This window comes from Syngnathus scovelli, chromosome 4, assembly GCF_024217435.2.
Source record: "Syngnathus scovelli strain Florida chromosome 4, RoL_Ssco_1.2, whole genome shotgun sequence".
NCBI classification, from domain to species: domain Eukaryota; kingdom Metazoa; phylum Chordata; class Actinopteri; order Syngnathiformes; family Syngnathidae; genus Syngnathus; species Syngnathus scovelli.
Genome location: NC_090850.1, coordinates 23204681 through 23231450, shown reverse-complemented (window position 1 = coordinate 23231450; position 26770 = coordinate 23204681). Strand labels below are relative to the sequence as shown.

At 43.6% G+C, this 26770-nt stretch overlaps 5 protein-coding genes across 7 annotated transcripts; 1 reads left to right on the top strand and 4 right to left on the bottom strand.

The window, feature by feature from the left end:
* Positions 1-129: 129 nt before the first annotated feature.
* On the bottom strand, positions 130-10554 carry LOC125966835 (uncharacterized). Its single transcript, XM_068650456.1, has 17 exons — positions 10424-10554; positions 10036-10351; positions 7523-7581; positions 6851-7144; positions 6064-6396; positions 5682-5981; positions 5228-5612; positions 3608-3660; positions 3182-3517; positions 2818-3111; positions 2412-2726; positions 2029-2316; positions 1633-1959; positions 1252-1563; positions 899-1186; positions 660-808; positions 130-547 (listed from the first exon to the last, which is right to left on the bottom strand). Exons 1-17 carry the CDS (start codon positions 10461-10463, stop codon positions 539-541), a joined length of 4098 nt encoding a protein of 1365 aa, XP_068506557.1. The 5' UTR covers positions 10464-10554; the 3' UTR covers positions 130-538.
* Positions 10555-15214: 4660 nt separating this feature from the next.
* LOC125966977 (gastrula zinc finger protein XlCGF57.1) lies at positions 15215-21072 on the bottom strand. Of its 2 annotated transcripts, none has more exons than XM_049717614.2 (3): positions 20934-21072; positions 17478-17596; positions 15215-17267 (listed from the first exon to the last, which is right to left on the bottom strand). In XM_049717614.2, the coding sequence occupies exons 1-3, from the start codon at positions 20963-20965 to the stop codon at positions 15988-15990; spliced, it is 1431 nt and encodes a 476-aa protein (XP_049573571.1). In that variant the 5' UTR covers positions 20966-21072; the 3' UTR covers positions 15215-15987. The 2 variants fall into 2 exon arrangements, with proteins under 2 accessions (XP_049573571.1, XP_049573570.1); XM_049717613.1 differs by lacking the exon at positions 20934-21072 and adding an exon at positions 17738-17907.
* Positions 18246-20443, top strand: LOC125966996 (zinc finger protein OZF). Its single transcript, XM_049717649.2, has 2 exons — positions 18246-18325; positions 18900-20443. Exons 1-2 carry the CDS (start codon positions 18247-18249, stop codon positions 20048-20050), a joined length of 1230 nt encoding a protein of 409 aa, XP_049573606.2. The 5' UTR covers position 18246; the 3' UTR covers positions 20051-20443.
* Positions 21073-21469: 397 nt separating the features above from the next.
* On the bottom strand, positions 21470-23718 carry LOC125966983 (gastrula zinc finger protein XlCGF57.1). Its single transcript, XM_049717630.2, has 3 exons — positions 23252-23718; positions 23028-23102; positions 21470-22952 (listed from the first exon to the last, which is right to left on the bottom strand). The coding sequence occupies exons 1-3, from the start codon at positions 23373-23375 to the stop codon at positions 21679-21681; spliced, it is 1473 nt and encodes a 490-aa protein (XP_049573587.1). The 5' UTR covers positions 23376-23718; the 3' UTR covers positions 21470-21678.
* Positions 23719-24252: 534 nt separating this feature from the next.
* LOC125966988 (gastrula zinc finger protein XlCGF57.1) lies at positions 24253-26753 on the bottom strand. Of its 2 annotated transcripts, none has more exons than XM_049717638.1 (3): positions 26616-26753; positions 25669-25794; positions 24253-25580 (listed from the first exon to the last, which is right to left on the bottom strand). In XM_049717638.1, the coding sequence occupies exons 1-3, from the start codon at positions 26644-26646 to the stop codon at positions 24427-24429; spliced, it is 1311 nt and encodes a 436-aa protein (XP_049573595.1). In that variant the 5' UTR covers positions 26647-26753; the 3' UTR covers positions 24253-24426. The 2 variants fall into 2 exon arrangements, with proteins under 2 accessions (XP_049573595.1, XP_049573594.2); XM_049717637.2 differs by lacking the exon at positions 26616-26753 and adding an exon at positions 26112-26212.
* Between the last annotated feature and the right edge of the window lie 17 nt (positions 26754-26770).

Below are 26770 nucleotides of genomic sequence, written 5' to 3'. Positions count from 1 at the left end.
TTCTGTATCACTGCAGGGAGTGTTACTTGAGAGTTATTTCAAAATTTCACATCTTCGGCGTCAGTAATGTTGGTCTTTCAGTAATTTAGGATGTGAACCATTTTTAGGGCAGAATAAATATGCAATAAATAATATGTTACAATTTATTTGGCGCTGGGGCAAAAATAATGGTTACAGTCCGTTCAGTACATACCAGCTAGTACCAGTTTTGACAGAGACACCACATTTAAGAGTAGTAATATTGGATTTTTCACAAAATTGAAGCGTTATTTGTTTATTTTCGAATCACTCAAATGTGATAGGGTGGGTAGCGGCGGTGTGTCCAATTTTTTTTTTCATTTAACAGGAGCCGCAATGTTCTCTGGGTATTTTACAACCGAAATAAAAAGATGACAGGTTTTCAAATGAGTATTTTTAAAAAGCTACAGTTGTTTCTATGGTATAAAACGGACAAACGTTCACAATACTACGTATCTCCTCTGCTACCAGCAACCATCTCCGTTAGAAGAATCCAATAGCGTCAGTTCTGGCGCCGCAATTATTTCGTCTAGAGGAGGAAGGAAAGAAGGCAAGAACATTGGGACGTCGGTTAATACACAAATGAGCAAATATCGAAACGTGTACGAGAAGCATTTGAGCGGAAAGCCGCTGCATCTCACCTTAACCAGTGTGGCCAAGACGCTGTAGATGCTGGAGATGAGGAAAAGCACGAGGAACGTGGCGGACATATACCAACTTTCCACATTGATATCTTGATTCACAACCGCATCAGCGATGTCGTCCAATACGTTGCAATCTGGCAAAATCACTGACAAAAGAAGAAATCAAAAATGACTACGTCATTACAAAAAAAAAAAAATATAGGACCTTGCTTACGACAGTAACAGATCACCGCTACCTGGATTTGTTACGTTCAAGTTCAGCGTGAGGGTCGCATGGGTCACCCGACAGGTGTGGACGGCGCCGGGTAAGAGGTCGACCGGGGTCAAACGTAGGCGGCTCCGGACGCTGAATTTCCCGTCCGGGCCTCTGCTGGGTTGACTGGTGTTGAAGTACGGCAGCTCGGCGGCGGCGTCGAGAAACCAGGAGACGTTGATGGCCGGCGGACTGAAGCCGAAGACCAGGCACACGAGTTCACCCGAACCCCGCAGCAAGATGGCGGACGGTCGGCTGGGGGTCACTGCGGCTGCGAGGTGAGAAAGCCAATGCTCGGAGGTTGCACATTTCAGCAAAGGTTCCATGGGATCTCACCGAAGACGTCGTCAATGGTGCTCCGAAAAGGTGTTTTTGACGACTCGTGTCTGACCCGACAAGAATAAGTGGATCCCCGATCTTCACTTTTGGATACTGTTAGCGTGCTGCTCATTGAAAAAGTGCTTCCGTATTTCCACGACGGGCCGTTAGCATATGAACCCGGTGGCACTCGTTGGCCATCTTTCTCCCAGTACACTATTTTGTCATCTGGGGAAAATCCAGAAACCAGGCAAGTCAGCGTGAGGTCACCGGAGGTGGTCAGCTCAGAGATGCTCGGCGGGACGATCCGCACTGTCGGCGGGTTCCAGTCTGGAGGAAGACAAAGGCGGATGAAGTGGCGCGATGGCAGTTTTGTCGAAAGGAGAAGGCGACAGACACCTTTGCTTTTGCTCACGCGGGCCTCGTAGCCCCGCTCGGAGCACTTGTGCGTCCCCTGGCAGGAAACTTGTTTATACGCCTCCCAGTCGCCGGTTAACACCCTGAGGGAGCTCCGAAGCGTCTCGGTGCCGTTGTCGTGAACGGTCGGCGTCTCCGTGTGGGAATTGTGCAGATATTCCTTCCCGTCTACTTTCCAGGAGATGGAGAAATGCTCAAGATGAACGCCGACCAAAAGACACGTGACGTCCACGTGATCGCTCTGCGGCGACTCTGTGAGCGGCGGTCCTTGAACGTACACTGCGACCTTTTGAGCCCGTGATGGGGTGACTGTCGAAATGCATTGAATGGATATTTTGTCATTTTGCATATGACGATGATGATGATGGCAATTTTTACCTGAGCAGAAATCGACGGCACTTGTGGAAGTTTTCTCCAGCCATGCGTCCGACACTTGACAAGTGAACCGTTTGCCACTTTGCCACTCTTCTCGGTCGACGTCCAGTTGACTGGCAACAGCCACGCGTCCATCCGCGCTCATGCTGAAGTCGGAGGTCCTCGACGGAGGTCTTTCTTCAGATCCGCTCAACCAAGTGATCTGTGGCTTGAAGCCCCATCCAGAGCAAAGGAGTCGCTGACTTTTTGACTCTTGACCCGTGGCCAGGAAGAGCTCCGCCGACGGGCCCGCTGATAAAAGATGACGTGGTGAGGAGGGAGGGAGGGAGGGAGGGAGGGAGGGAGAACACGCACGTGAAAGCGGCTCGCTCGGATCGGCCTCTCACCAAAAATGGCGTCCAAGGGCTTTGACTCGAAGATGCCTGAGAAGCCTTGATTCACTTTACAGGTCAAACGCACGTCCTTCTTGGTCAAAGACTTGGGCAAACTGAAACGCGGACTGATGGAACGGCGACTCGGGGCTTCGGAGAGGGCGACAAAGCGTTTGTCGGAAACATCCACGCCGTCAGCCTGTAGGCTGACATAGAGGTCGACGGGGTCAAGTTGCGTGATGTCGCATTCAAACACAGCCCCGTCTTCCGTCTGCAAATCGGCGAGCGATCGCCTGACGACCACCGACGGAGGCTTGACGACTGCCGACTCTGAAAGAAAAGGAAAAAAACCTCTTGGGATCCTTTCATCTCCAAACCTTGACGTCTGTCACGCATCCGTCCGTCCGTCCGTCCGTCCTACCTGCCACAGGGACGCTCTCCTCGATGGCCGAGAAGCAGCGGTGCTCCACTTTACATGTGACCCGCTTCATTTGTTTCCACTGGTCTGGCGATACTGTGAGAACGCTGACCACGTGAGACGCGTTGCGCCTGCCGGGCTGCTCACGAGCGGCGCCGGCGCCCTCCGCCAGCAAGGTGACGGCGGCACCCAACGCGGTGCGAACCCGACAAAGCGCTTTGGCTCGGGATCCTTCCGTCATCACGGCTTTGAAGCTGGGAAGCTCCACGTGAATGGAGGGAGCGCTGTTTGCCTGAGCTGGCAGATGACATCACGTGATCATCGACGCCAACGCCGTCGGATGTGGTATCGCTGAAGCGGAACGTACTTTCGCAAATGCTGATGGACCTTTGCATTTCTTCATCGCCTCCGATCCACCTGCACGTAAAACTGGAGCCGCTTTTCCACTCTCTCTCGCTGGGCTCCATCTTGCTGATGAGGGTGAAGGTTTTGGCTCCTCCCACCGCAGGCTGAAAGGTCCCCGTCTGGGCGGCAGCTACCTTTTGGCCGTCCCGGAGCCATTGGACGCTCGTCTTGCTCGGAAAGGCGCCGCTGATGAGGCACAAAAGTTTGACCTTGGGGGCTCCCGATTTATCCTCCCATAGCGGATATAATGTCATTTCTGGAGTGACGTTCGGAGGCGCGGTCGTCGCTGCTGCTGGAACTGGAAATACAAATCTGATCTGTCATTTATTTGAACTTCTCTTTGTGACTGTGGTCATTTGGACGTTCATAGGAAATGAGTCGTACATACCTTGAAACTCTAAAACGTGCTGCCTTTCATTTTTGGCAGTTTTACTTTTAACACTGTCTGGTGTTTAACAGTCAGGTGGAAATGGGGCTGCCATGCGTGAGCATTAGCACAAGCAGCAGGTGGGGGGGGGGGGGGGGGGGGGGAACACCCGCACTCAGGCACAAGCATCATGAAAAAGCAGAAATGAAAGATGGCGAGGAGCAACCGTGCATGACTGGCAGCTGGTGCACACTTAAAAAAACACTTAAAGACCATATTCAAATGAATCCAGGTGCTGACATGATGCCAATGTTTGATATGAAACAGAAAAAAAAAGGGAATAAGAAATATTCTGGTTGACATCATTTGGATATTTATTTAAAAAATTGTAAATAACGGAATCGTCTGCAAATGTACACCCATTACTTACTGTACATGGGAAACGACAGTTGCATTTAAGAGACAATTTTTTCATTTGACCTGAAAAGAAAATGAAGAAAATCAAGATCAATCCTCTTGATATTATATAAATATATACGTGTATATATGAACTCTGCACACCCCTTTTTCACATGCTAGAATTTTGTGATATCAAAAAAACAAACAAATATTGAGACCAGGGTAAACGAGTTCCAAACGTTTCCCATCAATATGTTAACTTAACGTGTCTTATCAAATGCACGATTCCATTGCTAAATATTTTAGAGCGAGGGAGTACAAATAAAATAACAGGGCTATCATGGTTGCATAAGTGTGCACATCCTCATACAACCAATCACATTCCACCTCATATTAAATGGGAGCCAGCACGCACCTGCCACTAATTAAGCGCTCTACCACCAAATGAAGTTCAGATGTTCCAAGAAGCTTGACCTACTTTTGTTTCTTTTCTTTTTAGCAGAAAGAAGTTTTGTGACTGACTAGTTTCGTGCTTTGAAAACTGCTTTGGACTCTGGTCTTCTATTTTATTTTTTTTTTTCTGCACACCATGGCTTGTGCTGTATCATTTATCGTATTACCTTTACAACGATTGTCCTGATGCTGAAGAGCAGCGAGATGAGGAAGAGGAGGATGAAGGTGAGCGCCGTGTATCCCATGTTGTCTTGTTCGGCATCCACAGTATTGCTCCATTGGTGGCTTGTCTCCACCAGCAAGTCTGCTGAATGGACATTAGCAGCTCAGTTAAACCTGGTAGACCAAAAAAATGACCAGTCGCTCGCTTGTTCATTGATGTCAGCTACTAGCTTTTATTAAAAGCCGGTCGTGTCGCTTCAAAAAATGTTCAAGACTAGAGACCCTGATCTGCTTTTCAAAGACTCCATTGGATATTAAAAAAAACGAGACCACCTTGAAAATATGAACTTTTTGTTTAGGGGGCAAGACCCTGGAGAGGAGGAAGAAGACGTAGACAAAGACATGTCGCACAAAAATGGTTACATCTAATTCCTCCAAGGATATACCAACGTGTTAAGACACACTGAGAAACGTCACATTCCCCGAGTCACATTCAACAACAAAATAAAGACAACAGGGACAGCTTGCGACGTACAACAGTTACAATGTGTTTTTTTTGTTGTTTTTTTTATTTGAATTTCAAATCTGCATTTAAAGACGGCACAAACAGGAGAAGACAGAGAAGACTAAGTGGCGCACAATTCAGGGTCGCCCATGCTGAAGTTGGCCGTGGCGGTTTTGGCGGACGTGTACGTCACGGTCCTGACAATAACGTTAGCGGTGGCGGCCAAAGATTCGTGGTAAAGGACACAGCTATAGACCACGTCGAATCTTTGCCACTGCTCCAGGCTGAGCGTTAGCTGGCCGTAGACGGAATAGGAGCCTCCGTTTTCCACAGGTGCGGTGGTGCTGTGAACGTAGGTGGAGTTGACGGGCTCGTCGTCAACCAGCCAAGACAGCAGAACCTCGCGAGGGTAGAAGTTTTTTGCAAAGCAAGTCAGGGTCACCGTGTCTGTTCTACTATGTTCCACCGGCGCCATCATAAAAAGCGTGGGACGCTGCGGCCTTTTACCTGTAGGGATGACAAAACGTGTGCAAAACTGCTAGCACCGCACAAACTCCCGATCCGAAGCTTTCTTACCCGTTTGCCTTTCGTAGGATTTCTTCACCGGTTCCTTCCCATCCGAGCGCACCACCACGCAGTCGCGCCGGATCCCCTTCCTCCATTCGTCGTAGGTGATGTCGAGCAGCGTGCGATATACGCCCGTAGCGTTTATCGGAATGGAAACGGAGGTACCGGCCATGTTCTTCCCGTCTTGGTTCTCCCACGAGATATCCTTCACCACCGGCTGCCTGACTTTGACTTGGCATGTCACGGTTCCTTTTTGGTGCAAAAACATCTCCTCCAACGTGGGGCCGGTGATCTGGATGTCTACGTCCGCTTCGGTTGAAACGATGAGTCGTTATTTCTTTTCAAGGCCGCCGTACCGTGAGCGTGGTTTTAGTTTCCAAAATGTACTCACCGGATGAACACTGGTGAATGATGGACGATGTCACAACAACGTCTCCCTGCGCGCTTTTCCCTTTAAACTGGCACGTGATGTTGGTGTCGAGCAACCACTGGTCGGGCCTCAGCGTGAGAAAACTGGCCGCGCTGTAAAGCGTGGATCCGCTCGCGCCCTTCCTGGCCTCGTTCCGCATTTCATCGATTTTGCCGGTGACGCTGTTTTCGTTGCGCAGCCAGGTGAAGTTGAAAACGTTTTGAGTAAAATCTTTGGCGAAGCAGGCAAAAGAAGCCTCATTGGAGGCGTCGGGAGGGCCCAACACTTTAAGAGTTGGCAACTGGTAGAGGGCCTCTGAAAAGCAAACGTATTGACAAAGATATGCACAAGCAGACGTGAATGTTTTCTCACAAACGAAAAGATAGACTCGGAATCACATACGTGCATTTGCGTATACGTACGCCGAGGCGAGCAAGCAAAGTGATTTTAGAACGATTCGATGATGCAGCGAAAAGCAAGCAAATCTTTTTCTGACAGTTGTGGCAGAGTCAGCAGTTGCACAAGGAGGATTTGCGCCCTTTCTTTCCACCTCACTGTTTGCTTTACGCCAAAAACAATCTATAGACCCAAAAAATGAAGTGAACGAATCATTCAACATTAAATCTCAACATTAAAATGGAATCAATCGAATAATTGCAATAAACAGTGCTTCTGTAATTGTCATAGCAAGAATTTTGAGACATCCAGTACTCACTATTTCTTTCTTTTTTTTTTTTTTTTTTTGCTTGAAAAACAAAAAAAGTTTTACCTTCTGGTTTGTCGAATGTCACGGGAACATCCCCCGCTGAATGTTCGGCAACGCATCGAAATTTGGCCCGGTCAGCCCAGTCGGCTTTCGTCACTTGGATTCGACTGACTCCCGTATAGATTCTGTTGTTGTCTACTGAAGGATACTGGATGACATTAGGCCAGACGGTTCCGTCTTTGCTCCACGAGAAGGTCAGTGGAGAGGGTGAGAAGCCGGTGGCCAGACAGCCCAGACTAAACGCGTCTCCGGAGCCACATTGGATCAGAGGAAAGACGCTCGGTCCGACTGGTGTACCTGAGAAGAAATTGTGCCGTGAAAATTGATCGTAAAATGGCAACGGGAAGACAATATATACTTCTGATTTTTAAAGCATCAAATATTGTCGGCTGGAAATAGATGAGCAAACAAAAATATGAACGTGTGTTCAATTATAAATAAACAAAATTATGATATATATATTTTTTTAAAAATGGATGAGACCTATTTCCAAGCCACATTTAATACCATAAATCGGTCATTTGTAAACTTATCATGTTTTTCGTTTGCTTGAAATGATAATAAAAATGCACACCAAAAAAAAAAAAATCAAAAATTGACATTTAGTATACTTGTAATATACTTCAGTAGTATACTTTAAAGTTAGTTTCCAGTTCCAAAATATTCATGACTTACCTCCCGTAACTGTGACTTTGGTTCCTTTCCCCCAATAGTCGAAGCCGTAGTCACAATGACTCAATACAAGTGCAATGTCATACAAAAACTATGGTGGCAAAAAATATCATTTACTTACCAGATGTAACAGTGACTCGGGTTCCTTTCCCCCAGTAGTCGAAGTATGTACACAGCGATACAGTCCAATCTGATCACAATGCAAATACCCAAAAGAAAAAATATCCATAAATACAGCAAAAAGAGATCCCTCGAGATGTTGATTTCTTGTCATCTGGATTGTGTGCGATGCAACGTTTGGTGCAAAAGTTTTTTTCTCTCACTGGTTTCTTGTTTCCTTCCCTTTTATCTGCGGTGAGAGAGAAGCAAATCATTCAAATTATTCTTCTAAACTCTTGAGTGATACTTTTTTGTATTGTACGTCGTGACGTCTTATATCACAAGTATAGCTCATTTCATAATCAGCTGCCAGGAGAGTATGAATAGAAATGTGTCCTTGTGCTTTCTATTTGCAAATTGAGTGCCTTTCGAATGATCACATCACGGCAGGTTTTTGCTTTGGTGTGTAACACTGTGCCATCCGTACGCCAGCGTATCTTGATACACAATGACACACGCTCTGTCAAAAACTCAACTCCAGCACTTGTCAAAGGGGTTAGCGTTAAGCCGCACCCAGGGGTCTCAAACTAGCAGCCCGCGGGCTGTAATCGGCCCGCGGGGCGATAGTTTGTGGCCCTCGCCTTAATCTGAAAGTTTAATGTTGGTGTGGCCCGTGAGAGGAAGCGCTGCCAGGTCTTTAGCAGCAAGAAGTAGGCAGAAGCCATGTTCAGAAAAATCTTCCTTACAAGGATAAAGAACCGCTAAGATAGACACGTGAATAATAATACAGTATTTTCCGGAGTATAAGTCGCACCAGCCATAAAATGCACAATAAAAGGGAAAAAACGTATATAAATCGCACCTGAGTATATGTCGCATTTTTGGGGGAAATTTATTTGACAAAATCCATCACCAAGAACAGACAATAGGCAACAGGCTGAACGGTACGGTATGCTAACGTTAAATAAAAGAGCTAGCCTCGAGACGCGCTGTAGCTTGTCGAGCTGAACCGAAAGTCGCTTCGGGGACGCTTCGGGACGCGGAGATGCCGTCGGCTAGCCTCGAGACGCGCTTTAGCTTGTCGAGCTGAACCGAAAGTTTTTTCGGGGACGTGGAAACGCCGTCGGCTAGCCTCGAGATGCGCTTTAGCTTGTCAAGCCTAACCTAAAGTTGCTTCTGGGACACGGAGACGCCGTCGGCTAGCCTCGAGACACGCTTTAACTTGTTGAGCCTAACCGAAAGTTGCTTCGGGGACGCGGAGACGCCGTTGGCCAGCCTCGAGATGCGCTTTAGCTTGTGGAGCCAATCCAAAAGTTGCTTCTGGGACACGGAAACACCGTCAGCTAGCCTCGAGACGCGCCTTAACTTCTCGAGCCGAACAGAAAGTTGCTTCGGGGACGCGGAGACGTCATCGGCTAGCCTCGACCCGGCTCGGAAGGCTGTTCGGAGTCCGGTGTTTCGTTCCATTTTGGGGTTCAAAAGCTTTGAATTTTTGGTTCAAACTCCGATTTGTTTGAACCCGGAGACGTTTGAAGTCAGAGGTTCTACTGTATTGTTGTTGTAGGCTTTTGCTGTTGTTGTCTATCACTGTGCTCCTGGCACAGTAGTAGACAGCTGTATCCTCAGTCTTCAGGTGGCCCATGTTTAGATACAGCACGGTGCTGGAGTCTTGTCGAGAGATAGTGAATCTACCCTCAATTGAAGGCGAGTAATATTTTGGAGTACTCGAAGTGCCGATATAAGCCATCCATTCCAAGCCTTGCCCCGGCACTTTTCTGATCCAGCTCCACGGGTAGTTCTGAAAATCTAAGCCGGATATTTTGCAGGTCAATGAGTGGGATTCTCCGGGTCTTTTCACCACGGGTTCAATGCTCCAGCCTTCCGCGGCCGTCGTAGCCAAAAGAGCAACCATCAAGTACTTCAGCACTCGGTCGGCCATCTTGGTTGGAATCACTGAGGTGTTCTGCCTTTGTCCGAGGGCACGGCGGCGCGTTTTATAGCGCACTGGTGAGAAATGTGTTTTGCATAGAAGGAAATGGCGGGATGCTTTTGATTGACAAGTCTGAAATAACAAATGAGCTCAAATGACCTTTTATTATGGGATCAAGAATGTCGTATACTGTTAAAGATTTCTCACCAAAACGATCACTGATGTTTTTATGATTATCATAGCAGGAGTTTATTTTTTATTATTGTAAGGGCCCTCACGAGACACTGATCTAGATGTTTCGGGAATGTGTGATGAAAGAGGAAAGCTGATTGCCCTGGGATCCAAATTCTGCAGGTGCTGGTGTGGCGTTGCTTACAGTTTCAGAGAGTGCCACGAGACAACAACACTGGAGTCATCAGTTGCATGCTTCGTGTACCATTGTGAGAAGGATCCTCCTCCTTTTTTATTTTTGTTCAAGTGGGCCCACGGTTTGTGTTGTTGTGGGTCTCTGGCGCAATAATACACAGCCGAGTCTTGGGGCTGCATATTCTTTCCGTTTAGGGTTACTGTTTGGCTGGAGGGGTTTAGTTCAATACTGAACTTGTTTTGCAGGGACTCCTTGTGAAAATCATTCCATCCATCCCTTCTGTGCCCGATCCATTCCAGTCCTTTCCCAGCAGGCTGCCTGAACCAACTAGTGTGGTGGCTGCCCAAACTATAGGACACCTGACAGGCGATGTTCATCTCCTCACCAGACCGCAGAGTCAAATCGTCCGGCTGGGTCAACTCTTCACACTTGGCACCTGTGGAGGAGCGCATGTTAAATGTCAAACATGAGGAGTCAAAGGTCATGTGAGCGCCTCAGTGCCACTTACTGGAAACAGCGGCCAGCAGCAGCACAACTACACTGAGCATGGTTGGAGGTGAAGGTTTCCTGATGGGAACGTCTCCTCTGCGAGGGCCTGAGTGTAACTTTTATAGGACGGCGCTGGCTGGGGCGTTCACTTTGCATAGTGGCACCATTTTTCAAGATGGCGGGTGTGACCGACCGCATGCTCCGAAACGTGACTTTTGACACAAGCATAATTACAAAACAATCAAATAATTACGAATTAAAATAAAATGAACATAAAAAAAATTATATAGAATTTATACTAAAAATCTAAGTAATTATGTTGTTCATCTAACAAATTTATTACAATAAAATACAATATATAAAATAAATGTATATAAAATAATTATAAATTGAAATAAAATTAACATGAAAAATGATATAAATTTAAAATTTATATTAAAAATAAAAGTAATTATGTTGTTCGTCTACCAAATGTTATGATTTTTCATTTTGGAGACTTTCATTTGATCATAGAAGCACAGTACATGCACACTTGGGGCGAGGATGAAGTGCTCTTCTGCCTCATTTTGAGCGAAAGATGCTTTTATGGTTCCTGTTTCACATGAGCAGGTGGTCACCCGAAAGTACAGCTCAAAAATATTTTGAGTGGTAAAATGCCCGCTCAAATTTGATATGACGTTTTAGATGTGATCAATTTGATACTCCTTCCATAATTAGCTGCCATTAGTGAATGAGGAGAATCTTCTTTCTGCTTGTAAATAGGTTACCATTTGATTGATCAGGTTTTTGTCATCGTTGGCATTTTGGCACAGTAACACACGGACGGCCGTGTCCTCAGCCTTCAGTCCGTCTATGCTTAGATAGACCTGGTTGTGTGAGTTCTCGGTGGAGATGGTCAATCTACCTTCAGGTGAACGTGCGTAATATTTTGGAATTGCCCAATGTTAATGATTTCTCACCAAAATGATCACCAATGTTTTCATCATTATCATAGCAGGAGTTTATTTTTAATTTTTTTAAGGGCCCTCACGAGACACTGATCTAGATGTTTTGCGAATGTGTGATGAAAGAGGAAAGTTCCTCTCTTGATTGCCCTGGGATCCAAATTCTGCAGGTGCTGGTGTGGCGTTGCTTACAGTTTCAGAGGGTGCCACTAGACAACAACACTAGAGTCATCAGTTGCATGCTTCATGTACGATTGTGAGAGGGATCCTCCTCCTTTTTTATTTTTGTTCAAGTGCGCCCACGGTTTGTGTTGTTGTGGGCCTCTGGCGCAATAATACACAGCCGAGTCTTCGGGCTGCATATTCTTTCCGTTTAGGGTTACTGTTTGGCTGGAGGGGTTTAGTTCAATACTGAACTTGTTTTTCAGGGACTCTTTGCGATAATAATAATAACCAGATAATGACCCGATCAATTCCAGTCCTTTCCCAGCAGGCTGCCTGACCCAACCAGTGGAGTAGTAGCCCAAATCATAAGACACCTGACAGGCGATGTTCATCTCCTCACCAGACCGCAGAGTCAATTCGGCCGGCTGGGTCAACTGTTCACACTTGGCACCTGTGGAGGAGCGCACGTTAAATGTCAAACATGAGGAGTCAAAGGTTATGTGAGCGCCTCAGTGCCACTTACTGGAAACAGCGGCCAGCAGCAGCACAACTACACTGAACATGGTTGGAGGTGAAGGTTTCCTGATGGGAACGTCTCCTCTGCGAGGGCCTGAGTGCATGTTTTATAGGACGGCGCTGGCTGGGGCGTTCACTTTGCATACTGACACCACTTTTCAAGATGGCGGGTGTGACCGACCGCATGCTTCGAAACGTGACTTTTGACACAAGCATAATTACAAAAAAAATCAAATAATTATGAATTAAAATAAAATGAACATAAAAAAATGATATAAAATGTATACTAAAAATAAAAGTAATTATGTTGTTCATCTATCAAATTTATTATAATAAAATGTAATGTATAAAACAAATATATATAAAATTATAAATTAAAATAAAATTAACATGAAAAATGAGAAAAAATTAAAATTTATATTAAAAATAAAAGTAATTATGTTGTTCATCAGCGAAATGTTTTGCTTCTTTCATTTTGGAGACTTTCATTTGATCATAGAAGCACAGTACATGCATACTTAGGGCGAGGGTGAAGTGTTCTTCTGCCTCATTTTGAGCGAAAGATGCTTCTATGGTTCCTGTTTCACATGAGCAGGTGGTCACCCGAAAGTACAGCTATAAAATCTTTTGAGCGGTAAATTGCCCGGGTTGATGTGTCGTTTTGGATGTGGTCAATTTGATAATTGTTCCATAATTAGCTACCATTAGTGAATGAGGAGAATCTTCTTTCTGTTTGTAAATAGGTTACCATTTGATTGATCAGTTTTTGTCATCGTTGGCATTTTGGCACAGTAACACACGGACGGCCGTGTCCTCAGCCTTCAGTCCGTCTATGCTTAGATAGACCTGGTTGTGCGAGTTCTCGGTGGAGATGGTCAATCTACCTTCAGGTGAACGTGCGTATTATTTTGGAATTGCCCAATGTTAATGATTTCTCACCAAAATGATCACCAATGTTTTCATCATTATCATAGCAGGAGTTTATTTTTTATTTTTTTAAGGGCTCTCACGAGACACTGATCTAGATGTTTCGGGAATGTGTGATGAAAGAGGAAAGCTGATTGCCCTGGGATCCAAATTCTGCAGGTGCTGGTGTGGCGTTGCTTACAGTTTCAGAGAGTGCCACGAGACAATAACACTGGAGTCATCGGTTGCATGCTTCATGTACGATTGTGAGAGGGATCCTCCTCCTTTTTTATTTTTGTTCAAGTGCGCCCACGGTTTGTGTTGTTGTGGGCCTCTGGCGCAATAATACACAGCCGAGTCTTCGGGCTGCATATTCTTTCCGTTTAGGGTTACTGTTCGGCTGGAGGGGTTTAGTTCAATACTGAACTTGTTTTTCAGGGACTTCTTGTGAAAATCACGCCATCCATCCCTTCTGTGCCCGATCCATTCCAGTCCTTTCCCAGCAGGCTGCCTGACCCAACCAGTGTAGTAGTCGTCCAAACTATAGGACACCTGACAGGCGATGTTCATCTCCTCACCAGACGGCAGAGTCAAATCGTCCGGCTGGGTCAACTCTTCACACTTGGCACCTGTGGAGGAGCGCATGTTAAATGTCAAACATGAGGAGTCAAAGGTCATGTGAGCGGCTCAGTGCCACTTACTGGAAACAGCGGCCAGCAGCAGCACAACTACACTGAGCATGGTTGGAGGTGAAGGTTTCCTGATGGGAACGTCTCCTCTGCGAGGGCCTGAGTGTAACTTTTATAGGACGGCGCTGGCTGGGGCGTTCACTTTGCATACTGGCACCATTTTTCAAGATGGCGGGTGTGACCGAGCGCATGCTTCGAAACGTGACTTTTGACACAAGCATAATTACAAAACAATCAAATAATTATGAATTAAAATAAAATGAACATAAAAAAATTATATACAATTTATACTAAAAATCTAAGTAATTATGTTGTTCATCTAACAAATTTATTACAATAAATAAAATAAATGTATATAAAATAATTATAAATTGAAATAAAATTAACATGAAAAATGATATAAAATTAAAATGTATATTAAAAATAAAAGTAATTATGTTGTTCATCTACCAAATGTTTTGCTTTTTTTCATTTTGGAGACTTAATTTGATCATAGAAGCACAGTACATGCACACTTGGGGCGGGGGTGAAGTGCTCTTCTGCCTCATTTTGAGCGAAAGATGCTTCTATGGTTCCTGTTTCACATGAGCAGGTGGTCACCCGAAAGTACAGCTCAAAAATATTTTGAGCGGTAAATTGCCCGGGTTGATGTGTCGTTTTGGATGTGGTCAATTTGATAATTGTTCCATAATTAGCTACCATTAGTGAATGAGGAGAATCTTCTTTCTGTTTGTAAATAGGTTACCATTTGATTGATCAGTTTTTGGTCATCAGTGGCGTTTTGGCACAGGAACACACAGCCGTGTCCTCAGCCTTCAGTCCGTCTATGCTTAGATAGACCTGGTTGTGCGAGTTCTCGGTGGAGATGGTCAATCTACCTTCAGGTGAATGTGCGTAATATTTTGGAATTGCCCAATGGCCTACTATGTAAGCAATTCAAGACTAGTAAGAACTGTTCAAATATTTCAAAAAGATGAATGGGATAAAAATTGCGAGGACAATTTGTAATTTTGGTATTGGCACGTAAAGTCGGCGGACAATTTGTCTTCGAGGGCCACATAAAATGATGTGGAGGGCCATATCTGGCATAGAGGGGAAATTGCACAAGCAGGACGCTTTTCAACTATGTAGAGTAACATATTCAGGTTGTCCTTTATTGAGCTCTAAATGAAACAAAATTGGGGCAATTCTGTGGCACTTGCACGTAGCTTGTTTGACTGTTAAAGTATCATGAGCACACATGTTTTTCTGGTTCCTGTTTCACATGCGCAGGTGGATTCCCAGAGGTGCAGCCAGAAGATATGTTTGGAAAGCGAGAAAGCGCCACTTGACTGCACGCACATTTCTGCCTTTGCATGTGAGTTCTCAAATGACAATGCATCATTTATTGCAATGGATTTTACAAAATACACATAATGTTATTAACATTTTAAAACAGACTGCATGCATATTGAAGCAGTAAAACACATGTCATGATTTGATTGTATAATTGATTCATATTATAGCATTTATCAACTTTCTTTTAGCACTTAACTAGTTCCCAGACAGGGTCAGCAAAAATCTTCTGTATTTTACAGATGCATTCCAAGCATACAAATGAGATGTATGTACAGTATGTGACTGGGATCAATGCCATTATGTAAAAAGACCTTAAAGTGATTTAATTAGTCTGATGCAGAGTGTGACTGTAAATCCTAATCTGAATTGCTGAATTGGGTTGGAGACTTCTTTGCTGCTATCTTAATATAGCATGTTAAAATTGTTTTTGAGCTATGGGAGCACAGATCATTACAAGCGTGGATGTGTTTACAAAATATACCTCACTTGCAAAATGTAAAGTATGAATAGGATCCGCACCAAACAAAAAAAAACAACAACTTTCGGTCCGGACCAAACAAGCGGACTAAAGGACTTTTCTGGTCTGAATACACCCTTAATTCTTTCTGTTTATTCAGACTGTACATTTTGCAAATGAAGTATATTTTGTAAATCATGTTTAAAACTAAATTATATGTATATTGTGCGTTGTGTTGCAAAGTGCAGGTTTGTTCATTTTCTACTCTTGTGTAGTCACTACTGTATGAAAAGGTTTCTTCTGCCCACTAGAGGGTGCTGGACTTTTAGTTCAGACTATCAAGGGATACTGAAACAGTGATGTCATGCGTATTCTTTCTCGCCTGACGTGGCTAACGCATCATGTTACCACCTGAATGCCTATAAAGGGTTCCTCCCACTCTCTTTCACGCAGATCCGGCCGCAGCCATGGCAAGACCATAGAAACAAACTGGACTGAACCGTTTCAAAATGTGTGTTTTATTTAGGGCCACGTGTGCACTTTGCCAACTGGCTTCAGAGTTCATGTTTCACTTCCCACTAGTTTTCTCACCAGCACACTTGTGTCTCTTAACTCGGTCCTTACGAGAGAATCTTTTATCACACAGACTGCAACTGAATGGTTTTTCACCAGTGTGTATTCTGGTGTGTTTCTCTAATATGCATCTTTGCGTGAAACTTTTACCACAAACTGAGCAAGCAAACAGTTTCTCCCCAGTGTGTGTTCTTGTGTGTCGAACTAATCCTGTGCGATCGATGAACGTTAAATCGCAGACTGTGCAAGCAAAAGGTTTCTCTCCAGTGTGTGTTCTAGTGTGCCTTACCAAGCATGTCTTCACATGGAATCTTTTGCCACAAACTGAACAGGCAAAAGGTTTCTCACCATCGTGTGTTCTTGTGTGCCTTATTAAACATGTTTTCACAGTGAAACTTTTACCACAAACTGAGCAGACAAATGGCTTCTCCCCGGTGTGTGTTCTTGTGTGTATTCTTAAACTTCCCTTCAAAGAAAAAGCTTTGCCACAAACTGAACAGGCAAAAGGTTTTTCACCAGTATGTGTTCTTGTGTGCGTTTTTAAATCTGCCTTTATACAGAATCGTTTGTCACAAACTACACAGGAAAATGGTTTCTCCCCAGTGTGTATTCGTGTGTGTTTTATCAAATATGAACGTCTTCCGAAACTTAAGTTGCAGACTGAGCAGACAAAGGGTTTCTCTCCAGTGTGAATTCTCATGTGATTTGTTAAGCTACTCTTATGAGTTACTTTTAGGCCACAAAGTGAGCAGGAAAAAGGTTTCTCCTTAGTGTGCATCCGCATGTGTATGTTCAAATGTCCCTTATGAGCAAATGTTTTTGCACAAGCTGAGCAGGCAAAAGTCTTCTCTAGATTGTGAGTTATCGTGTGTCTTTTCAACTGTGACTTATTGAAAAAGGTTTTGTCACACTCATGACATTTTATGGATTTGTTATCAAGGTGACATGAGACATCACCTTTAGCGTGTTCAACGTCACCACCATCATCAGTGTCTGCAGTGTGTGACATATCACTCTCTGATAGTGGAGCCAAGAGGCCATCTTCTTGGGGTCCTTGACAGTCTTCTCTTTCATCCTCATCATCATCATTATGATCATCTTCTTCACACTTAACAATGGCTGTCAATGGAAACTCTGTGATATGCAACTCCAGCTCTTCTTCTTTAATAAGAAGTGACTCTGGCCCTTCTTCCCTTTTGACGTGGGAGGGCCCCTCCTCTTTAATGGAAAAGAGATCTGGCTCCTGCAGGTCTGGTTGAAGATCTTCAGTGACGTCTGCAAAACACGGAGTCAAATAAACCACTAAATGTCGTACATCCACTTCACAGTTCTTGACATAAATATATAATACGTTAAATTTTTTCAAGTACTGCAGCTGAAAACAATGTAGGCCTCCAACACAACCCAGATTGATAATAATTCAGAAACAGTTATGTTATAATGATTAAAAGTGAGTAAATCATTTAGGATACGAAGTGAACAAACCGTGTAAAACATCGTGAGGCTTCTTGAAGACAGCGTCCAGTCGTTGACGCTCGTTACCCTCTTTTATTCCACAAAAGCCCTCTTCGTACTCTTCTTTCACCATTTTTGCGCACATGTCCCTAAATAATAACAAGACAGTCACACTTGATCTCTGCTTAGCTAATTGTTAATGATAAGCGCGACCCTTTTGTTATGGGCTAGCAAGTAAAGCTAAACTAGCCAGGGAAGCTTTACGCGCACTGAGAATGGGCTTTTCGTACACGAAGATTGAATCATGATTCTTTTCCTCCAGGTAAGCAGACGTACTATATCGAGGCTTCAGTACATTGAGTACTAATTCAGAATTACTTAGTGAAGCGGATTTGGTCACCCTGGATGTACACGAAAGTAGAGCGACAGAAGAAGTACGGAAGAAGCGGAAGTGACGCATGAAGTGCCGCGGCCCTGAACTACTGCTGTTAGTTCACGTGGAGGTACCGTAAAACAAGTTTTGACGTAGATCCGTAGACCTATTGAGTCACCTTATAAAATGACTCTCCCAGGCTCATTCTGAACACGATGAAGCTTCGACGCAGTATGTTAATAAAGTAACAATAGAGTAACAAGTCTTCCTATCAGGAATTACACTTGTATACTCGGTGCACGTTGCAGCTTCTCGAGCTAGCTATCGTAGTTAGCTTGCCAGGCGCTAACAAAAATACGCGTTTGACACATCGCTTTAAGATCAAGCGTGAATTGATGCGGTTATTGTGTGAAAATGTGTACAAGAATGTCAGCGGGGGAACTTTCTCGAGCAAAAGAGGACGACGAGCTGCAACCACAGGACGCTGTTTTGAAGACACCTCCAGGTACGCTGCACAGAGCGGCTTTGTTCACTTTTTACTTTTATTATAGCTCCATTCGTGCACTTTTGAAGCTAACCAAATGGCTCTATCAATTCGTGAGGTCAATAATAAGGTTGTAGTATTTGCGCCATACTTTGCATAAGGGCATTTACAGTATCTTCACATTTGACAAGCATTGGTCCCAATTTATGAGCACTAGGGACACCGGGTTCATATTAGACCCATACTCTCCCAGTTAGCAAGGTTCTGCTTTGAAGTCATTCATGACCCTTTCCCCCTTACTGGAAATGACATTTTTCTAGGAGTTAGCACAATCTGCCGATGGATTCGTTTTGTGAAGTGGTACTGTTTCTGTTTGACATCAGTATACATTCTGCTATTTTTATACACTAGTATGAGAAACCTGTTTGCAAATGACTGAAATGAATACTGTTGGTGGGCTAGCTAGCTGCCGATTTACCTGGTTTAGATCAAGAATGACACAATGCTCTTTTCTGACCTTTTTACTTTTCCATTTAGGCCAGATGCCCTATGTAACACAACCCCTATAACAATCTGTTATTATGCGCGTCTGCAGACTTCATTGAAGAATATCTTCGTCCTGAGAGGCAGGTGCCAAAGCATCCCCATCTTAAAGAGGATAAGGAGGAAGAGGAGCCAGAGACACCCAACATTAAAGAGGAAGACGGGCCTTGGACTACCCAAATTAAAACAGAAGAGGAGTCAGGGCCCTCGCTCATTAAAGAGGAAGAGCAAGAGGCTGATATCACCAACTTTCCATTAACTGTCATTGTCAAGCGTGAAGGTGATGAAGGTGATGGGGACCGCTGTGGAGGATCACAATCAGACAGCCTCTTAGCCCCACCATTAGATAGTGGTGACATCACGTCACACTCTCCTCACACTGATGATGATGATGATGATGACAAGAAACACTCTACAGGTGATATGACATGTCATACTGACAACAAGTGTTCTGAGTGTGGGAAAACCTATATTTCAAAGTATACTTTAAAAGTACACATGAGACTACACAGTGGAGAGAAACATTTTACCTGCTCAGTTTGTGCCAAAAGATTCCATATGAAGACAGATCTAATGAGGCACACAAGAACACACACTGGAGAGAAACCTTTTGTCTGCCTTGTTTGCGGCCAAAGATTCTCTTTCAGCGTCAGTTTAATAAGGCACAAAAGAATACACACAGGGGAAAAACCTTTTTCTTGCCCCGTTTGTGGTAAAAGGTTCTCTGAAAAGGGACATTTAAGAACACACACAAGAACTCACACTGGAGAGAAACCTTTTGCCTGCCCAGTGTGTGGTCAGAGATTCTCTGTAAAAGCAAGTTTAATTAACCATACAAAAATACACACTGGAGAGAAATGTTTTGTCTGCTCAGTTTGTGGTGAACGATTCTCTGTAAAGGAACATTTAATTCAACATACGGCAACGCACGTGGAAGATAAACCTTTTGCCTGCTCAGTTTGTGGCCAAAGATTTGCTCTGAAGGCAGATTCCATCAGGCACACAAGAATACACACTGGGGAGAAACAGTTTCCGTGCTCCGTTTGCGGTAAAAGATTTGCTCAGAAGGGACATTTAGGAAGACACGCCAGAGCACACACTGGTGAAAAGCCATTCAGTTGCCATGCGTGCGACAAAAAATTCTCTCGTAAAGATAATGTGAAGAAGCACAAGTGTGCTGGTGAGGCGAGCAGCAGTCAATGAAGATTTGGACTTGTGGGCTGATGTCATTGCCTCTGTGGTAAGCTTTAGAAATGTGCCACTGAGAGCTTTAGCCCCTGCCTAATTGGCTCTAATTTCACTCAAGCAAGCAAATTCACTGGTCTTTATCCATAAAACATTTGTTGGCAAGATCCCACCCTATCATTGTTCTCTTCCCACCATGCTATGCATGTAATATAATGTATTATATAAAGTATGTAACTACAATGTATTATGTTTTATAAATATGTAGCTGTGCGGTGACTTTAGTTTATATTGCACTGCTCACGTGTGTAGGTCTGTTGATATGTTGACACTATCTGCAAATTCTTTCAGCTATTTTACATCGACTGGGATTGTCTTGTTTTATTGAATAAACTTTTAATTAGGGGTGAATCGTTGTCGTGGAAAGGTCATACAGGAGACGAAGATCGACAGTCCATCCTCTCGCATCGCCCCTTTGTCAATGTTTTGGTCTCCTCGATGGGACTTTAATGACGAGCCTTGTCGCATGACGTACATGCAGACGGTGTTTGTTTACATCCGGAGCCGAGTGCGCCGCTTTTTATGCTCCGGGTATGAACGCCGATTTCAAACCGGGTCATTTTGATCCACCTGCTTTATTGAATTGATCGGTTAAACGAATTTGTATTTACTCTTCTCCCCCCTAGTAGAAACAATTTGGATTGACATTTACTTAATCGTGATAACCAGTTTTGAAATAGTCATAAATGAATGTAGACTCCATTCCATCCTACTTGATCAAGCTGCGCGCGCATCATTGAAGGAAAAACGATACACGTGTGTCTGGGAAGATTTTTTAAATTATTATTAGTATTGTGACGTTGTCGTAGTTTTTGAATCGTTTCAAAGTATATTAACTTACCTTGTACGAGTCGGAGTGGAAACGGGTTCCATTTTATTCTCAATTCCAAGAGGAAATAGTCCTTTTCAAAAAACCGGAGGCACATGTTAAACAGACCGTATCGAGGACAACCGGTTGGCGGTGCTCCTTCCTATTTGGTAAGTTATCGTGGATATTTGCTTTAACTAAATTCTGTCTTGGAATGTTGAGGAAGTGATCAAAATTTGTGAACAAATGGCAAGGTGATTGCTACTAATGCTAACTAGTGTCTGATAGTTTTGGTGAATTTCAAAGTTGTGGCCGCTAAAGAACGTCCTCGTGGCATGTAGCTGCTGCAGTGCCACAATGATTCCCACTATAGGAATAGTTTTGACCTGGTTGACTACAAACATGGTGCCTTGAACTTGATTTTTGATCTCATCAGACCATCGAATTCATCTCTTGGTGGACTACCATGTCACTGCAGTTGTAGATGATGCAGGACTGTGGCTTTCAAAACAACAGTTTTTTTCTGTGCCTTTCACCAGACAATAAAAACAGAAAGACACTGAACGCTATCACTTTAAATGCTTTGTACTTTATTCAGGATCTCAAATACACTTTTCTGTCTTAACCACTAATAGTCAATTTCCTCCTGTATTTCTTTAAAACTTCACTGGTGAAGGCAATGTTTTATTACGACACACACTGCAACCGAATGTGTTCCCTTGATTTTAAGTTCTTGTGGATAATCTCCGTTGTCAGTGAATCTTTTTCAGCAAAATGATCAGGCAAATGCTTTGTCTCCAGTGTGGGTTCTTGTGTGTCTTCTTAAGTTTCCCTTATCAGAAAATCTCTTGCTGCAAACTGAGCAGTCAAAAGGTTTATCTCCAGTGTGAGTTCTTGTGTGTCTTCTTAAATGGCCCTTATGAGTGAATCGTTTACCGCAAACTGAGCACACAATAGGCTTCTCTCCGGTGTGAGCTCTTGTGTGTAAAACTAAATTTCCCCTTTCAGAGAATCTTTTGCCGCAAACTGAGCAGTCAAAAGGTTTTTCGCCAGTGTGGGTTCTCGTGTGTAACTGCAAATTTCCCTTTTCAGAGAATCGTTTTCCACAAAAAGAGCAGTCAAAGGGCTTTTCTCCAGTGTGGGTTCTTGTGTGTTTTCTTAAATCCCTCCCAAGATAGAATGTTTTACCACAATCTGAGCATGCGAAAGGTTTTTCTCCACTGTGTGTTCTTTTGTGTAACTTTAAATAGCCCTTCTGAGTGAATCTTTTCTTGCATACTGGACATTCAAAAGGTTTCTCCCCAGTGTGTGTTATTGTGTGGTTGATTAGACTTTTCTTTACAAAATAGCTTTTACCACAAATTGTGCATTCAAACGGTTTCTCTCCGGTGTGTGTTCTTGTGTGTGTTTTCAAATGCCTCTTTTCAGTGAACCTTTTACCACAAACTGAGCAGGAAAAAGGTTTCTCTCCAGTATGTGTTCTTGTGTGCGTTGTCATAGATTGTCTACGAGAGAAGCTTTTACCACAAACTGAGCAGACAAAAGGTTTCTCTCCAGTATGAACTCGCTTGTGTGTTGTCATATTTTGTCTACGAGAGAATCTTTTACCGCAAACTGTGCAGACAAAAGGCTTCTCTCCGGTGTGACTCATCATGTGACTCTTTAAAACTGACTTGAAAACAAACGTTTTGTCACATTGGGAGCATTTCCAGTGTTTCTCCTTAGTGTGACAGGTCCTTTCACCTTTTGCGTGTTCGTCGTCGTCGTCATCAGTACCAGAAGAGTGCGATGTTATGTCGTCACAATCTGATAGTGGTGGCAAAAGTTTGTCTGCTTGCAATCTTCTGCAGTGATCTCCGTCACCTTCAGCTGTCATGTGGTTCATTGAGCTGTTGCTTGGAGACTGCGCACCGCTGTTTTCCTCATGTTGACCTTTGTCTTCATCATCATTCCTCACGAAAGGAACAGAGGTCGATGGCAAGTGGCCAATATCCGCCTCCTGCGCTTCTTCTTTAATATGGGGGTGCTTAGACTCTTCCTCTTGAGCGTCATCTGTAGGGCATAAGACAAACACACATTGTCTGGTGTCAGTTTTAACAAGTCTTAACACACTGCTCTTGAACACACCAACACACGCCTCGCCGTCCAGAGGCTGGGGGTTCGAATCTAGGCTGCAGCATTCATGTGTGGAGTTGGCATGTTCTAAAATATTTTTGGGGAAAGAGCCTTTTTTAAAAACACAATATATTAGTTTAACAACGCCTCACATTTAAACACAACACCGTGAATAGGTAGAATATTTTTAAATGCAACGCAATTAACAAACAAACGAATGTAAAAATGGACCGAACCTGTTGGGTGCAACGCATTTTGAGGCCTTTTGAAATCAGCGTCCAGTTGACGTTCACGTTGTCGCTCATTGTCTTTAGCAAATTCCTTCTCGCACTCTTCATCTTTCACACGTCGTGTGCACATTTTCACGCGATAATCACAATACTTTCCACTCAGTCGAGCGCTCTGCTTCGCGAGTTGCTAAGAAACGTCGCTCTTTGTTAGCGGCTAGCGAGCTAAACCAAGCTAGCTACGCCAAGCGAAGCAAGATTGAGAAACTTCAACGTGCACCGAGACGAGTTTACCCGGACATTAAGCTTTGCATAATAGCCTTTTTATTCCATGAAAGAAGTGACGTGCAGTATCGATTCTTCAGTGGGTCAAGATCTAGCCCAGAAAGAAATATTTCGAGAAGCTAGTTTGGTTCTTCTTCTTCTTTCCTATTTGCGACAGGGCGTATGACGGCGCTCCTCAGATTTTATATTGAAACTACAATTTCGAAACGCTTCCGGGAGGGGGCGGAGTGACGAGCAAAACGGAAGTTGCTGTCCGGATTCCACATCAACAACTCACGCGTTGACTTAATCAAGCATCTTGATTTGGTTAAATGATTTATTATAGTTGAATTAAAATCTGGTTTGACATGAACAAATTATGACTGGATTTAAATAGATCAAAAAGTCCCCTGAAGGTTTTCAAGCTAGAAAAATGTCAGCTAATTCCATTTACTAAGAGTCCTGACGATTGGGAGAATGTCATATGGAATGTCAAACCTTTCTACTGCAATTGTTGCATATTATATTTGGAAGACAGACAAGAAAATTCCAACAAAAATGTAGTTAATATTAAAGTTAATATTTAAACAACGCAATCATTTCTGGTCGTGCCTTTGAACACAAAAATTCAATCAGCATCAATTACTACAAGACACCAGTATTACTTTCGTAACTGAATCAAATTAAAACGTCAGCGTAGATTTTCTTGAGTTAATGTTATTGAGTAATAATTTCTGAGTCAGCGCTGATGTGAAGCATCTTACACATTTAATTACAAATGATGATGTAGGATTCATAATTCCACCAAAGAAAGCAATGGCAATTTATCTTCAAAGAATTTAGGCCTCTATGATAGATATTGAACACTATCGACTTGTTTTCACATTTACACTTTTACCACAATGAGTTATTATTGCATTTCATTGATTACTTTTCTTTTCACCAACACACTTATGTTTTTTCACCTGATCCTTACGGGAAAATCTTTTCTCACACGTGTCGCAGCCGTACGGCTTTTCACCAGTATGTGTTCTTGTGTGTATTGTCAAAGTGCATCTTTGAGAGAAACTTTTACTGCAAAACGTGCATGAGTACAGTTTCTCCCCCGTGTGTGTTCTCATGTGTTTAACTAATCCTGAACGATCACTGAAACTTACGGCGCAGACAGAGCAGACAAAAGGTTTCTCACCAGTGTGTATTCTTGTGTGTGTCATCAACTGTCCCTTTATGGAGAATTTCTTACCGCAAAATGTGCACTCATAAGGTTTCTCTCCAGTATGTATTGTCATGTGATTAGTTAAACTAATCTTTTGAGTTAATCTAAGACCACACACCGAGCAGGAAAAGGGTCTCTCCCCAGTGTGCGTTCTGGTGTGTGCTACTAAATGTCCCTTGATAGAGAATCGTTTACCGCATACTGAGCAAGGATAGGGCTTCTCTCCCGTGTGTGTTCTTGTGTGTGTTCTTAAATGTCCCTTTAGAGAGAATGTCTGACCACAAACCAAGCAGACAAAAGGTTTCTCTCCAGTGTGTGTTCTTGTATGGATTTTTAAATGGCCTTTTACAGAGAATCTTTTACCACAAGTTGAGCACGCAAAAGGCTTCTCGCCAGTGTGTATTCTCATGTGATTAGTCAAATTAACTTTTTGACTCAATACAAGACCACAGACTGTGCAGGGAAAAGGTTTCTCCCCGGTGTGCGTTCTTGTGTGTGCTCGTAAATGTCCCTTCTGCGTGAATCGTTTACCACAAGTTGTGCAGGGAAAAGGTTTCTCCCCAGTGTGTGTTCTCATGTGTATTTTCAAGCCCCACTTTGAACTCGATGCTTTTCCACACTGCGAGCATTTCCAGTATGTGTCCGTGTCAACTGGAGAGTCTTCATTGTCTGTGTCAGGCGAGTCTGATAGTGGAGGTAAGAGCCCATCTATTTGTGATCCTCCATGGTGATCTCCATGACTTTCTTCTTGGTCATCTTCAACCTTCACAATGACACTAGTCAATGGAAACTCTGTTACATTAGTCTCCTGCTCTTCCGCTTTCATCTGCTGCTCAGGACAAACATCTCCACCGACGTCTGCAGAACACAAGAAGGCAAATACATGTGGTTTGAGTTTCATTTTGTGATTTTGATCACTAACTGGGATGAAGCCGTGACCGCTTACCTTGCTCGTCATCATCTTCTCTTTTTATAATGACACCAGGAAATGGAAACTGGGTGATATCATTCTCCAGCTCTTCCTCTTTCACATAGGACTGTTGTGACTCCTGCTGCTTGGAATCAAGATTGTCTGCACGGCACAAGAAGATGGGTTACATATGCACTCATAGTACTTTAGCTAAAAAGCAGTAGGGAAATGGATTGGAGCCATCAGTGGTGGGATAAATGTTAGCTATTTATACCCCCCACCCCCCTCACGTGTTTGAGAGGTGCATGTTGAATTTGAAAGTGCTGTCGTGGATACAAATGGGTGTAAACGTAGTTTCAAAGACAGGCGTATAGACACCAAAACAACGACAGTACTAAAAAGCACAGTACCATTTTATAATAACGATTCCATTCAGGGGAAAAATATACAATGTGTCAAGTATTAGGAAATGAACAAACCTGCTTCGTCATCGTGAAGCTTCGTGACAACCGTTACAAGTCCTTGTCGATCGCTCTCCTCTTTTGTTCCAAAATGTTCCTCCACGTAATATTCTTGCGCACTTTTTGCACACATTTTCACACGATATTTACAACACCTTACGATTGCGACCTCTGCTCAGTTGCATGTGTATAACAAAGCTGTCACCTTGTTAGCGGCTGGAAAGCTAAACTAAGCTAGGTCAAGAAGCTTCGATGTTCACAGAGACAACTTTATTTGGATTTAACGACTCACGTTTTACTCCAGTACAAGCAGTGATCGGATGTACTCATAGCATCATTAATATTTCACTTTTAATTCGGGGTGAAACAGAAAATGAACTGCGTTTGGTAACACGAATCGTAGGCGGAAGTGAAGCTACAACAGCAACAGCTGTACGGCATCGCCACTAGGACATATACGACAGTGTCGCTTTTTTGGTGTTGTTTGCAATACACTCGCTGGCGAAGGATTAGTGGCCTTACAAAACATTGTAGAACCTCCGTCCGAAGTCATCTTCTGTCTGTTGTCCAAATGAATTTCAACCACGAAAGATACTTTTTACCCATGGCGTAAAAAGGTTTCAGCGCTAGTCGGTCGACCTTCTGCGCATGCGCGCCTCAGATCGCGTCGACAGTCT

Coding starts and splice junctions, on each gene's coding strand:
- LOC125966983 (XM_049717630.2), bottom strand. CDS start 23,375: ATGTGCACACGACGTGTGAAAGATGAAGAGTGCGAGAAGGAATTTGCT. Junction 23,103..23,251: donor AAATGCGTTGCACCCAACAG/GTTCGGTCCATT, acceptor AAAATATTTTAG/AACATGCCAACTCCACACAT. Junction 22,953..23,027: donor GGACGGCGAGGCGTGTGTTG/GTGTGTTCAAGA, acceptor TATGCCCTACAG/ATGACGCTCAAGAGGAAGAG.
- LOC125966977 (XM_049717613.1), bottom strand. CDS start 17,907: ATGCGTCACTTCCGCTTCTTCCGTACTTCTTCTGTCGCTCTACTTTCG. Junction 17,597..17,737: donor AATCATGATTCAATCTTCGT/GTACGAAAAGCC, acceptor GTTATTATTTAG/GGACATGTGCGCAAAAATGG. Junction 17,268..17,477: donor GCCTCACGATGTTTTACACG/GTTTGTTCACTT, acceptor CGTGTTTTGCAG/ACGTCACTGAAGATCTTCAA.
- LOC125966996 (XM_049717649.2), top strand. CDS start 18,247: ATGTCAGCGGGGGAACTTTCTCGAGCAAAAGAGGACGACGAGCTGCAA. Junction 18,326..18,899: donor TGTTTTGAAGACACCTCCAG/GTACGCTGCACA, acceptor GCGCGTCTGCAG/ACTTCATTGAAGAATATCTT.
- LOC125966988 (XM_049717638.1), bottom strand. CDS start 26,646: ATGACTTCGGACGGAGGTTCTACAATGTTTT. Junction 25,795..26,615: donor CGGAGGTTCTACAATGTTTT/GTAAGGCCACTA, acceptor TGTGCCGTGCAG/ACAATCTTGATTCCAAGCAG. Junction 25,581..25,668: donor AGAAGATGATGACGAGCAAG/GTAAGCGGTCAC, acceptor TGTGTTCTGCAG/ACGTCGGTGGAGATGTTTGT.
- LOC125966835 (XM_068650456.1), bottom strand. CDS start 10,463: ATGCTCAGTGTAGTTGTGCTGCTGCTGGCCGCTGTTTCCA. Junction 2,727..2,817: donor GGAGAGCGTCCCTGTGGCAG/GTAGGACGGACG, acceptor CTTTTCTTTCAG/AGTCGGCAGTCGTCAAGCCT. Junction 1,187..1,251: donor CACCATTGACGACGTCTTCG/GTGAGATCCCAT, acceptor CTCACCTCGCAG/CCGCAGTGACCCCCAGCCGA.